General features: G+C 34.7%; 1 protein-coding gene across 1 annotated transcript; it reads right to left on the reverse strand.

Moving 5' to 3' along the window:
- Nucleotides 1-46: 46 nt before the first annotated feature.
- On the reverse strand, nt 47-14,119 carry LOC111369664 (serine/arginine repetitive matrix protein 1). Its single transcript, XM_022991264.1, has 14 exons — nt 13,965-14,119; nt 13,720-13,809; nt 13,298-13,420; nt 12,843-13,010; nt 12,675-12,758; nt 12,393-12,529; nt 4,458-4,502; nt 3,482-4,234; nt 2,167-2,310; nt 1,947-2,078; nt 1,720-1,842; nt 711-1,621; nt 337-410; nt 47-227 (listed from the first exon to the last, which is right to left on the reverse strand). The coding sequence occupies exons 1-12, from the start codon at nt 13,983-13,985 to the stop codon at nt 934-936; spliced, it is 2,508 nt and encodes an 835-aa protein (XP_022847032.1). The 5' UTR covers nt 13,986-14,119; the 3' UTR covers nt 47-227; nt 337-410; nt 711-933.
- Nucleotides 14,120-14,525: the final 406 nt, after the last annotated feature.

Raw genomic sequence — 14,525 nt, forward strand, 5'->3', positions numbered from 1 at the left:
ATAACAATAATTGAACAAAAGAAATAGCGGGCAGAACACGAACAAAGAAAATCGAACAGTTAATGACCTTGTTGAACAATTAAACCATAAGTGTTCACATACAAAATCGCACCACAGTTATGCACCAGTATTGATTACCAGCTGCAATCAACATGGAAACAGGATGAACAGGAACTTAAAGGTATCATGTAGAATAGAAAATCAAATTCTTGGGAATAACTCTCAGGCTGCCAACGATACAGAGGTAGAATTAGAACTCTGACAGAATTCGAAATTCAAATCTCAACCAAGTAAATAATTATTTAAGAGAAACCAACTAAGAGTAAAATACTTCACCTGTATGGAGGTCTAAAATATGGAGTTGCACAAGATCTGCTCAACGAAGTCGTCAAGTTGACAATTATTCTCATCTATCAATTAACCAGAAAGTCATTTTAGTAACAAAGTTATTTAGGGAAATAACTGTCAAGACCTTCAGGATGCACATAATCATTCCAAAGAATAAAAGGTTAGGCACTCCTTACCTGCAAGCTTAATTGAAATTCCAACTCACAGAAGACAAGCAAATACCAAAATGTAAGCATAGTAGACACGACATAGTAAAAGATGGAAAGCACCACCCAAGCAACAAGATGATTCACGTGCACACTTTTATGTGTCATGTAAATATAACATAAACATATTCCCAGTGAAGGGAAGACAAATATTACCAGCAAATTTAGCAGGAAAGTCAGCATAAAGTTGCACTCAAGACACTAGCTCAGGAAATCCTCATTTATCCATTCAGCTGCCAGCAGTAAAGACACATTACATTAAATAGCCACCAAGAATACATTCATCCGAAACAGAATAGGTCTAGGACAGAAACAGGAACTCATAACAGGATCATATAACAGAAAATAAAAGTGAAATATTCTAGAGCAGCAAAAAAATTTAATTCTGAGCGCCCTTCTTTGCTCGAAGCGACTCAAGAGCCTTTTCCCTCAACTCTATCTCAAGCTTTTTCTGCTCAGATTCTGTTTCCTCCATGTCACTAGTATGCGTTTCCCGCCTTCTATAACCGTCATCATAAGAAGCATGACGATCATGATCAATCTCAATATCTAAAGATGGACTACCAGCGTCAAGCGACTTCAATTTTAGCTTCTCTGCATGCTTTTCCTTTTTTCTGCGGCGCCGTTCCTCCCGCCGTCGATGCCTCTCCTCCTTTTTCAATTTCTTCTCCTCTTTTTTCCTCCTCTTAGCCTCCTTCCTCTTCTCATAAGAATCATAGCTAGAATAGTCATCTGATTCCACCTCTTGTCTCTCTGACCTCTTGTGCTTTCCCTTTTCTTTAATTTTAGTTTTATGCCTGTCAGTTTCCTCAGAGTTGAATCCCACTGAACGACTTCGAGCATTCAGCTTGTCTGCCCCAGACAAATTAGGCAAGACTTCAAGTTCTGAATGTCGACCACTGCCCTTGGTATCATCATACACAGATGTATTCTTATCAACAGCTCTGTAATCATTGTCAACATATGATCCCTTTCCTTCCTCTCTTAATATAGCGCTTTTACGAATCACTAATGATTCTTGTTTCTCGGGATTTATTATGTGATCCACCCTTTCAGCTAACTTTTCACTGGTTTATTCAAATAAAAACAGAAAATACAAAAAATTAGATCAGTTATACACAAACTATAGACTACTGAGACAGAATGTACCACAGCAACAGCAAACCTGTCTGGCAGTTGACGAGGATTTCTTGACTTCACATGATCAGCAAAGCCAAAAGAATCTTTATGCCGATCATGTGATGGAGAATTTTTCTCTAAAGATCTATGTTTAAGCTTTCCAATCTCTCTAAATAAAAAATAAAACCATGCACAACTCAGAAATTTAGAGTAAAAAATACCACGTTCGAGAACAATGAACTTTTCAAACAAAACCTAGCATACAAGGTTTACCTGTCATCAGCACTTGTCCCAGAACTATCAGGATGAGGTTTAGATCCCATTCCTTTCGGTAAAGGGTTTGGACTCTCAGGAAGAATGATCCTTTCCCTTCTTTGATAAGGACTACGATGAGGACTACTAGACCTATCCAAATAAAATGTGACTTACAATGTTACACCTCAAGAAAATGTGATAAAAAGACCAAAAGGTAGATATAGATAGAGGTTTGAACCTCTGCCGTTCAATATGATTTCCTTCCCCAGACACTTCGGAAGCAGATGGAGACTTGTGCAGAGGAGACGGATCCAGCACTCTTCCACGTTGGTCATTTCGATCCAGCATGTCCCTTTGTGGTGATCTCAAAGAAACAAGAGGCCTACAGTTCAGAGTTTGGATTAGAGTTTAGAGAGATCAAAGATCAAGTAAGCCTGCTTTCTATGCATATTCCCCAGCAGCAGGAATTTTATGCATCAAAAATTTTACAGCTACTGCAACTAGGAAAGTGCATGCAGATGGGAATCCAGTTTGAATGGAAATAGAGCAATAAGTCGAAATAGTACAGATGGTCATCTCATAACACAAAATCGTGCAAAATTCACTAGATATATAATAGAGATCTCAGCTCTCTACCCCAGTTTCTCTAATTTGAAAGCCCAGTTCTTCCAAGAGATCAAAGGAAAAAGCAGAGATAAAACAAGAGGGAAGAAAAAGGAGAGTGGCAATACTGGAAATATCACGATTAACCTCATTAAACAAAGAGCACAGTTTTTTCTTGTGTGGCTGTTACCAACACTCAATTATTTTCATTTATCTGCCACATCATCATGATATATTGCATGTTTCCCTGTCTCTTAAACAATAAAAACAAAAATATGAATTCTTTTCGAACTAGGAAATGGACCTTACAGAAAAAAAAAATTAACTCACATTTCTGCCCTCCGACTAAAGCTATAGGAAAGTTCTGTTGCAATTCAATGAACTAGTTATCTACAGTTAAGAATGGAGTGCCAGCATAAAGGTAGAATATTGGATAAACAAATTACTGATCTTGCCATTTGAGGCACCTCCTCGTTTAGAGGTCTGTATTTCAAGCATGTTCCTTTTATTCTATAAAGAAGACACGAGGTTTTTTTTAATAACTGGGGTAGATTGGTTGAGTTATGGTTCATATGGGCTGTGCTTAGGTGTTATGTGGAAGGATGACAACAGTCTTAAGCACATAATTTCATTGTGTTGTCTCTTCAGTGTTCTTTTATGTAGATAACGTCCTGTTCTCTTTTTTATGAACCATTACACTGTCGTGACATATCACAGTTGCTTAAAAGGGGTGTGTCATCTCAATTGATTTGTTTTTGTCGTATTCCTAGGCATCCTAATTTTAAAAAAAAATGTCTGTTCCGCCATTATCATTGCTGCAGATGTGCACTAAAGCATCTAAACTGTAGCAGTAACAAAAACACATGCAAACCATACGCTTGAAACCAAAATAAAATACAAATATCAAAAAATTCTTAAAGATCGAAAGCAGCTAACATGCTCTAAAGTACCTGATTGCTTCTCTGGGAGATCGTAGAGGTGATTTCTGGCTTTTCAGTGATCGCCTCCTGACTGGTGAAAGGGAACTGGGAGAGGGGGAAATAGATTCTTGCACTGAAGGAGACCTTCGTTTGGCAGGTGTTATAGATCTTCTTCGACTGGGCACTGGTAACCTGTGCCGAACTGGGGATATAGACTGGCGCCGTGGAGTTGAAGGTGATCGTCGGTGCTGCCTTCTTACAGGAGATGGTGACCTACGATGAGGGGATGGTGACTTACGACGAAAGGATGGCAACCTACGACGAGGGGGGGAAGGTGATCGTCGTCGCATAGGAGACAGTGATCGTCGTGGGATAGGAGACGGTGATCTACGTCTCACAGGTGGTGATCTGCGTCGCACAGGTGGTGATCTGCGTCGCACAGGTGAACGGGACCTGTATTGCACTGGTGATCTTCGTATTGGTGTCCTTGACCTACGCCACACGGGAGATCTTGATCTACGTCGCAAAGGAGATCGTGACCTGCGACGCAGAGGGGAACGAACCCTATATCGTGTGGGAGAAGGAGACCTGTGCCTTGAATGCGATATAGATCTTCTCCTAGTGCGGGTTGACCTATACCTTGGTGGAGGGGAGAGACGAGGCGAATGCCTCCTCCTCGGTGTCCCAGACAGTCTTGGTGAAGATCGACGTGGCCTCTCAGAGGAAATGGACCGTCCTCTCGGTGGAGGTGATCCAGATATACTTCTTGACCTCCGTCTTTCACTAAAATGAAAACCAGATAACAAATCACAATCTATCAAAATTATGAGCACACTTTGACATCAAATGGAAACCCACTCAGAATAACTTTTAGAATTGGAAAAGGGCTTGCTAATTGGCCTGGAAGGCCTCCTGCTGCTAAAGGGAACCAAAAGCTTATTCTTAAGGAGCAAGAAAAAATTAAGTAGAAGAGACCACCAGAGGTTATCATGATCAAAATACTTACCTTGGAGATGGGGAACGGTCAGCTGAATCAGGAGATTGTGGAACCCTGTACAAATGAAACAAATATTAATCTAAATCATCCAGTCAGCATATTAAAGATGTTCTACAAATAATATTTGTCAACCAAAAAACATCTCAGCCCAGTCTGAGGTTACTTACAAGTGTAACCAGCATTAATCTAACTGAACTGGAAAGATAGAAAGCAATACATAAATGAAACAAAAAATTAAATAAACAAATAAATAAATGAAAATAAAAATGCTGGTCATAAAAATCATAACAGTATAAGAGCAGGAGCAAGCTAATATCAATAATACTCAGCATGACACTCCAAGCTCTAATAAGAGTACAGTGTCAAGTGTGTGACATGCATATTGCAATGGTTCGTTCATAAGATGGGTCAATGTAACGACCCGGACCTCTCGCCCAAGCAGTTAGCTTACGTCATGTCCGTTTTGGAGGATTCAACTTAAGTCTCTCTTATGTAGAGGTCAAGAGTTCGAATCCTGGAGAACACAAAGAAAAGCCGTGAGAGATAAGTAGGCGCAAGGTCCACCCAAAGCGGACAGGACGTAAGCTAATGGCTTGGGCGAGAGGTCCGGATCGTTACAAAAAAATGCGCGCGTTTTTTCCAGTTAGTACCAGGATTCAACTTAAGTCTCTCTTATGTAGAGGTCAAGAGTTCGAATCCTGGGAGACGCGAAGAAAAACCGTGAGGGATAAGTGGGCCACCCAAAACGGACAGTACGTAAGCTAACGGCTTAGGCAAGAAGTCCGGGTCATTATAGCCAAAGTAAACGAAGAAAAAAATAATAAAATTGCACTTTTGTATGGGTCTTTAATACGCTTATCCGTTGCACGGAGTTCAAACCATGAGGAATTACGAGGAAATTGACATTTTTAATTTCAAGACACTACATATATTCCATAACTTTGAAAATAAAACTTGAATAAATAAATGTATCCTCTTATAATGGCTTAAGCTTTCAGACAAAAATGGTTCTACGTTATACGAGAGGCGGCAATGCTGCCCACAAAAAAAATGCATTTATCAAAATGTGTGCATGATAGGCAAAGACAAATTATGAATAACTTAAGCTTTTACATAAAGTGGCTTAACATATAACACCTAAAATCTCATGATACCCATTATCTTATTAATTAATTGTTAACTCATTTAATGCTAATAATCAACAATCTTCATCAAGTAACAAAGAAAAAGATGGGTAAAAGAAAAGATACAAAAAACTCGAAACTAGTATATGTGACAAAACATCACTTGAGACCACTCAACAATGGAATTGAAACTTCTTGGGAAAAAACAAATACTTATGGAGGTGAAAGCCTCCAAAAAGCCCCAAAAGAACTTGATTGTTTGCAGCAATAGTGATTTAGCACACTTTTCGACATATATATCTAGCAAGTAAACAATATTTTGGATAAGAAAACTCAATTGCACATATGTATAATCCGGTAGCAATTACTATGTGGAAAGTCGAGTTTTTGAAACCTAAGAGGCTGTACCTAAACAAACATCAATCACCTTGTATTAGCAAACAAAAGAGGAATGATGTTTTGTTACTCCTAGATAATTGATAAATATGAGAAATATAGATTCTCCAAAGGCATGTTTTGTTACTCCTAGATAATTGATATATATGAGAAATATAGATTCTCCAAAGGCATATTTCATTCTTACTAGGTTTTTACATGGATAAATTCCATTTGAGGTAACTACATTTTCATCTGGAGTCAATACCTAGGTACTGATGTTTGTTTAATTGTATAACTACACTTTAATTTGATTTCAAATGGATTTCTATGATTCTATCACTTGGACAGACGAAATCAATAACATGACAATTAAAAAACGACGGTCGTCATTGATTTCACTTAAGTTGTACATATTTCCCATTAGCATCTAACGGTTATGTATGATGACCAAAATTTATAAATAGCCTCGTCATCAATTTTTGTTGGTGGAATTGGACGAAGTTACTTTAACTTAAATAAAATCAAAACCTAGTTATTTGACTAAAATCAAATTATCCAATTGAAATAAAAAATTTTAGTTACCCAATTGAACAAAATTGAAGTACAATTTCCTAGAGGTGGACAATCTTTCCAAGCTCCTATTCCTTTACTGAGTGGCTGGTCTGGTTTTCAGTGCAGCCATGAGAACAGATGATTTTCCCAAAATTTACATTACATAGGTGCATTGCGCCAAGATAAACCAAGTCCTCATATTTTGACATTAAAGGGGTGTTTGGTAGGGATTAAAATTATATCCTTCAGTAGATCGTGATAGAAGTTTTTGAAATGTATGGTTGAAAAGTTATGGGATCCATGAAAGATGCGGTTAATATTGATTGTTTGACTTTGACTTAGATTAAAATAATCCATACCAAACAGGCTATAAAGTCCTAGGTCAAGAATTATCTCACACCACCTTTTGATACACTTCTACAATTCTAATCCACGTTCTAAATAATTCTATAAATACTTTACAAATTCATAATTTTAGTGCAAACCCCAAAAGGGAAAAATATATCTTCTATTCGATCTTTCGCAAGAACTCAAATCTCTCATTTTATCAAAATTGATATGATGTCAAGAATCAAGATCTTCTCGAGATCACCTTGACATTATTGAAGATAATCGAGTTTGAATTAAAATACCTAGATGTATTTTTTTATATATAAACTTTTGTATGATTTTTTTAAGAATTAAACTTCAATAGACGAAATCTGGACTGGAGCAATATTGACACAACAAGGAAACAACTAAAAGTCTATTCAAGACGAAAAACTAAGAATTAATAGAATTCAAGTTTATCTATTTTATAGTAGTTTGATTTTGACAATTGTTATCTTTTATTTCAAGTTTGTTTAGATATGAAGTTTATTTAATTTCAAAGTCTTTCTCTATATAAACGGATTTAGGGCAATGTTTACAAACAGACCTGAATTATATGAATAAAACTGTCTCTCTTGCCTCAATTCTTCTATTTGATCCCGTTTCTTCTCATTGCTCCGATACCAAATTGATACTAGGAAGTTTATTTAATTTCGAAGTCCTCTATATAAAGAGACTTAGGATAATGTTTATAAACAGACCAGAATTATATGAATAAAAGTATTTCTCTTGCCCTCATTTCTTCCTTTTGATCCCCTTTCTTCTTATTGTTCTTTATCAATTTGTATGCTCCTATATCAAATATATAATGTTTAGTAAATCTAGAGCAATCTAAATTTGACCTTGGAGTTGGATTGTTTGGTTGTTGCCTTGTTTGGTCTTCATTCACTGAATTCAATTATAGGATTTATTGAACGTGATAATTTATGACTTTGTTTTTATCTTGTATGCAAAAATTCATTATCAGTTGATGCTGAAACATTATGCTATTTAAATTAATGAAATCTATATTAATGCTGAGAAGACAATATTTATATTGTGTAAACTTTAAGTATATACAGTATAAGTTAGATTATTAAGCGTTAAAGACTAAAGAGATAGCAATCTGAATGTTTTTCACAACCCATTGCAGCGAGTAGATTACGAGTACGAAGATATAGCTTGATTTGATTTATGACATGCTAAAGAGTCTTTAAAATTTGGATAAAGAGTCGTTACAATTTGGAAAAAAATTGCAACTATTTCTTTACAAAGGACTTACAATAGAGGTTGATTTCCATTTTCCAATTTCCAACATAGAATTCTTTTTCAGTTGAATCTTTATAATTACAAAATGAAGAATGAAGTATACTTTGGAAGAAATGAATTCTATTAGGATGAACAACTTAAAAAGTTTGAAGATTGTTGCCATGAAAATCATTGATTTCATAGTATAGAATCAGTTTTTTGTTTTACGTATTTTCTATTATTTGTCTTGTAGATGTATGCAGAGATTGTTGAAAATAAAAGAAGCCTGAATGTGAGATCGGAAGTATGGTAACATTTTACTAAGATACAAGGGAAAAAGGGGAGAATGTAGCTATGTGGGAATCTTATGCTCATGATTCCAATGAAACTAAAACTTCTAACTTGTGGAAACACTTGCAAAGCATACAAGAGTACCAAATAGATTAAAGACAAGGTACTAACGAGATAATTAAATGACAATGATGGTGGTAACGGTGGCATTGCCGATATTGGTGCTATGGTGTTTAACAAAGAAGCATGTAGGAAGGCAATGGTGAAGATGATTATTGTCGATGAATTGCCGTTAGCTTTATTGATGGTGTTGGGTTTAGAAAATATATAGGCTATGAATGCCCTAAGTCAGATATTCCATCTCGTACAATAGTTAATAGGGACGTGCTAAAACTTTATAGTGAAGAGAGAATTATTGAAAGGTAAGCTTATTGCTAATAAGCAAGAGTTGTGTCTTACCACAAATTGCAAGACATAAATAAAAATATTAATTACATGGTTATCACGTCCCATTTTATTGACAAAAACTGGGTGTTAAATAAGAGGATATTGAGTTTTTCGGTAGTTCGTAACCATAAAGGAAAAACAATAGTAAAACTTGCTGAAAAATGTTGGCTTGACTAGAAAATAGAGCATGTATCCATTATTACTACTGTTAATACAAGTGTAAATGATAGGGCTATTGAATACGAAAAATATATTAAAGAATGGGAAAGTTGATAGGATGGCATTATGTGGGTCCCTTACGCATGTAAGGTGTGCACATATTTTGAATGTAATAGTAAAAGATGAGTTGAAAGAGTTTAACGTGGCAATAGCAAGTATACGAATGCCGTGAAATATTTTGGATCATCCCCTTCAAGATTAGCAAAACTCAAGATTTGTGATAAACGAAGAAATTAGTGCAAAAATTAGCTTACTCAGTGGAATGCAACATACTTGATGTTGGATGGTGCACTTAAGTTTGAGAAACTATTAGATCGGATGGCAAAGGAATATGGGTTTTATTGCAAATATTTTGATGAGCGTGAGAATGGGAAGGAAATAGAAGGTACTTACAAGAGACAATTGGGAAAAATATGAGGAAATTATTAAGTATCTAGAAACCTTTCACAAAATCACTTAAAATTTTAGTGAATCTTTGAATGTGACCTCGAATTTGTACTTTTAAGAAGTTCGTAATATTCAACAAATTTTGAAGAAATTTGGCATAGCAAGATCTTTTATTAAGTGATATGGCAAAAAACATGAAGAGTGAATTCGACAAGTATTGGGGGATTGTTGATAAAATGAACAAAATACAGATATTAGAGCTATTGTGATTGAATCCTCGGTACAAGTTGGAAGTAGTTTATTGTATTGGTCGCTTTTATGATAATAGCTTGGTTGAATCGAAAAAATGAAATCAAGATTTTATTGCGAGTTGTAAAATAGGTATAAAGGATCGCATAGTGCATCCAATCATGGAGATGGTGGTATTCATGACTTTAATGACAATTTGGTTGAGGCTTATGCAGATGATCATGGGATGAGTCCAACAATTTTGATTTGGGTATTTAAAAAAAAAAAAAAAAGAAGGAAGAAGAAGTAGCAATGCTAATTTGTTAGGAAAAGATGAGATTCAGAGATAACTAATGGACCCCACTGAAAACTAGTAATTCAACTTTTAAGTTAAATTGTCCAAGATATGCAATTTTGTTTAAGATTGCAAGGGATCTACTTGCAAAACCTCTCTCTCTTGTTGCTTTGGAGTCGACATTTAGTGGCGTAGGGCGAGTTTTTGATTCATTTAGGAGTTAATACACCCAAAATAATTGAGGCTTTAATTTATATACAAAATTGGCTATGTTCTACACTTGGGAGACCGACTATATGGAGTGGGCATTGAAGAGATGGAATATAATGAACAATTTATTAAATTGGAAATCGATAATTAGAATATCTTATTTTATTTTTGTTTATTAGATTGTAAACTTGTTTTTACTTTTTATTTATGCTTCTTTTAATATTGACATTTATCAAATTTTTTTTTTTTTTTTTTTGCAATATCACGTAGAACTTGTTAAGAAACATAATCACACAAAGGATTATTCAATGATTGTGAAAATTCATTGATGATCTAGTTGAAAGTACGACCGTAATTATATTTTATTTGTAATTTCTTATGTGTAATTTTTCGTTCATTTATTAACATTTAATTTTTATATTTTAAAATCGATGCAAGGGGCGGACTCACTCTTTAAAAGGATTGATGCAGATAAGCTCTTGTTTGACACATTATAAAGAGACATTTTGGTAAAATGTATTATAAAATAGTATTTTTGGGAGAATGTGTGATTAAAAAAGATTTTTTTTTTTAATTTACCTGTAATATTATTTTGGATTAATATATGTGCACAAAATAATCTACTAAAAGTTTGACAAACTCAACACTTGGCGGCCCCCTGTTGGAGGGGTGGTTGGCTCCATAGCCTCCCCCTCCAATAGGCGGCCGCCAAGTGTCGAGTTTGTCAAACTTTTTGTAGTTAGTTTTGTACTTCTAGCATAGTCCTATTATTTTATTGAAGAATGTATGGTTGAAAAAAGAGTGAAAAATGTATTTGAATTTTAATGGGTGTCAAACAAGGGCTAAGTTGAAGACATTGAAGAGTTCTTAAGTTTAATTTTATTACAGTAGATTGTTAATTCTACTAAAATTTTGTAAGTTGAAGACATTGAAGAGTTCTTAAGTTAAATTTTATTATGGTAGATTGTTAATTCTACTAAAATTTGGGATTTGACATTTAGTTAACTTATTATTCAAATTTGACTCCATATTACATTGTTCACTTGTGAATGGGCAATTTTAAAGCAAATTTAGTGAGAATTTGAAACTGGAAAGCAAACTTAGTGGTAATTCTTGATTAATGGCATTTTTTTAATTTTTATTTTTTAAACTTACATACTTGGTGTTATTTTAATCATTGGACAATATGTATAATTTAAATATTCTAGTTAGTACCTCTAATAAAAAAGCATGTGGAATATATTAGTGACTTGCTATTCATTGATTTTTTGTTTGTTAGATTATAGGAATGACAATTGATTTCATAATCTATTTTCATTATTTTAAGTATAAAGTACCGAAAGAAATAGGAAACAATTTGTCCATTTCCAGTTCGATACATAAGGAACCAATAATTCCATTTGTAAAATTCACATTGGTAATTAGTTTGGTTCGATTCCCTTCAAGATCGAACTGAGCCAAACCACACGTCACTCCTAAAGTCACCTAATTGACATAAAGCGAAAGCATAGTTACAGCGAATGGAATTTATCCCTTTTTACATTGCATAAGTCCTAATTGATCTAGAAAATTAGAATAATATTTAGAAGTTACAATTCATAAAGAATCAAAGACTCTAGGTTAGTCCCATATAATTTCAAGCGATCAAAGTCTCCAGACATTTAAATTACTCCAATTTGTCCAAATCCATATTGAAGTGGGAAAATTTCTTCATGTCAGTAGACTTGATGCACAGAGTTTGAAATTAAATGCATGATTTTGACCTACCCTCAAATGAGCAAAACTCCCTCATCCTCCTCTAGTAATCTCCATGTGTTTTACTCTTTCTTTCTAGTTCTAAGAATATTTACGTAGAAAACCATTCCTGGCATAAAAAATTAACCCAAAACTGTCCAACTTCATAACATTCTCGTTCAAATTGCTATGAGCTCCAAGATAGTTTACAAGACCTCACTTCCATCCATATCCTTGAGTCATCCATTTCTGTCCACTCATTTATCTTGGGAAATATTATCCTGTATAAGATTTTCCTATCATTTACACAAAGCCTAAGAGCAAAAAATTAAGCAGTAGAAAATTAGGAGTACATGCAAATCAAGATGTGGTCTAAGTTTTGTTCCGTTTAGAGTTTAAGACATTCCAAAAAATAAAATTAAACCCCTGCCAATTGAGTACCTTAAAATTTTTGAGTAATTAGTAAATCCAGTTACTTCCTACCTGCTTCGTCCTCTCAGGCCATTTCTCTCACGATGCTCTTTCCCATCTGCCGACCGGGGGCTGGAAGACCTCGAATCGTTCTTTGAATTTAGGTCTGAGCCAGCATTCTTGTATCTTGAGATGTCACCATCACCATCCTACAGCAGTTTGAAGTAAAGGACATGACCAAAAAAATTGCAGAAACAGAAGCAAGCTGAACAAAATGAAACATGAAAGGAAGTAAGGAACAAAATTTGAGATCTATATAATCTAACTTTTGCATAAAAAAAGGTTTTCAATTACCCTTTTATCTATCTCTTGCTCAAGATCCTGCTTTTCCTTCTCTTTCTTCCTTTGAATTTCATTTGCGATACGATCAGTCTCTGCCTGTAACACCCCATGGACATATTATTAAACAAAGACACACCACAGATATAGAAGATCCAAAAACTTAAGGAAGCGTGAGTAGACCTTCTTATTCTTAGTTTCCTCCTCTTTAGCATCCAGGAACTGCTGTGGAACACCACTCACATTTTTCTGTGCACTCAGAAGTAGTGACCAAAGCTCTTTCATAAACTTCCCAGTGTTTCTCTCCATGAAACCAGTAAGTTGAATTTGAACTGCCTTCCCATTAACTTCCTGCACCCAATCATATCCACACCAACAGTTATCCAAAGCAGAAGCATTCTCTAAAATTAACTTAACAGTTTAATGGCCTCACTTGCCTATTAAAACATAACCACCATCAAATGTTTAGAGTAGATATAAATTTTTAATATTAAGAAGTCAAAAATAGTTCTGCATTGATAAACAGTGAGACTCAAAGCTCAATAACTCACATTTATAATAAATCAATCATCAAACAATTAAAATCAGCTAACTGACAATCACACAAGTAAACAATACAAGTCAGTGTTTTGAGATACCTTTCCCTCAAGTAGACCATAAATGAAATTAATAAGAACTTCATCTTCAAATCCAATAAGCTCAGTCACGCGCTTTGCAATCCACGGTTTCATAACATCCATCTTCACTTTAGCCATGTCCACCTAGAAACACATTTGACTTTCATAAAAAACTTCAACATTATTCAATATATGTCCCCCCCACCCACCCCAAAAAAAAGGAAAAAAATTCAAAAATTCAGCAGAAACCGAATATAAAATTAAAAAGTAAAAATAAAAATCAGTGTGGCAACCCCTTCAACTCATGATATCCATCTTAATTTTTCAACATGTCCACCTAAGTACATTTTCATACAGAAAATAAACAAAAAAATAATAAATAATAATACAGTCATAATCATAAATAATAAGCATACATAAATGGAAAAATTGCAAAGACGAACCGGGTGTTCCAATTCAGGAGCGAATTTCTGAGATTTGAGCAGTTTTGCTTGCTTGTTCGAGAACCTTGTATCCTGATCAGCCGACGTGCCCTAATTGAAATTAAAACTATAATAATCAGGTTCTAAAAGAAGGAAGATCTAAATTCATGAAACCCGCACAAATTTTAATTCACAGAAAAGCAATTCGATTCGGACAAAGAACTTTAAATAGCGGATAGCCAAACAAATTAAAGGGAGATTCCTACCCGGAAAAAGCCGCCCGACATTTTTTTAGGGTTTGTGACGGGATTCTGCTGTCAAGTTTCGTTTTCTGAGTGTGCGCTCGGGGTGGAATTGTCAAGAGTCTCGAGTCTAAGAAGTGAGAGATGAGGAGGGTACAATTAGTACGACACCGTTTAGGGAGTGAAATCTTGAATGTGAGAGGAAAGCACGCGTCCCCACATCATTAGGCCCTGCCAGATATTTTCCCCCCTTAGAGCTATTAAGCCCTTGTTTAGACTTTGGGAATTTTGGAATAAATATATCTAATAATTTTTTAAAGAATATTTGTTATAAGAAATAATAATAATAATGGAATTTATATGTAATATTATTTTATTAAAAAATATATAACTGAAAAGAAAAAATAAAAAATGTATTAAAATTAAGCACTCGTTTGGCTCCCACTTTCGGGAAATAAAAATGGGTAGAATAGTAATTTTTTGAAAAATGAGTGGTTGAAAAAGAATGAAAAATTTTCGATTTATGCGTAATATTATTTTAGGCAAGATTGTGTGGTTGAAAATAGGATAGAAAAAAATAAAATA

This window comes from Olea europaea, chromosome 20 (assembly GCF_002742605.1).
Source record: "Olea europaea var. sylvestris chromosome 20, O_europaea_v1, whole genome shotgun sequence".
In the NCBI taxonomy this organism is placed as follows: Eukaryota; Viridiplantae; Streptophyta; class Magnoliopsida; order Lamiales; family Oleaceae; genus Olea; species Olea europaea.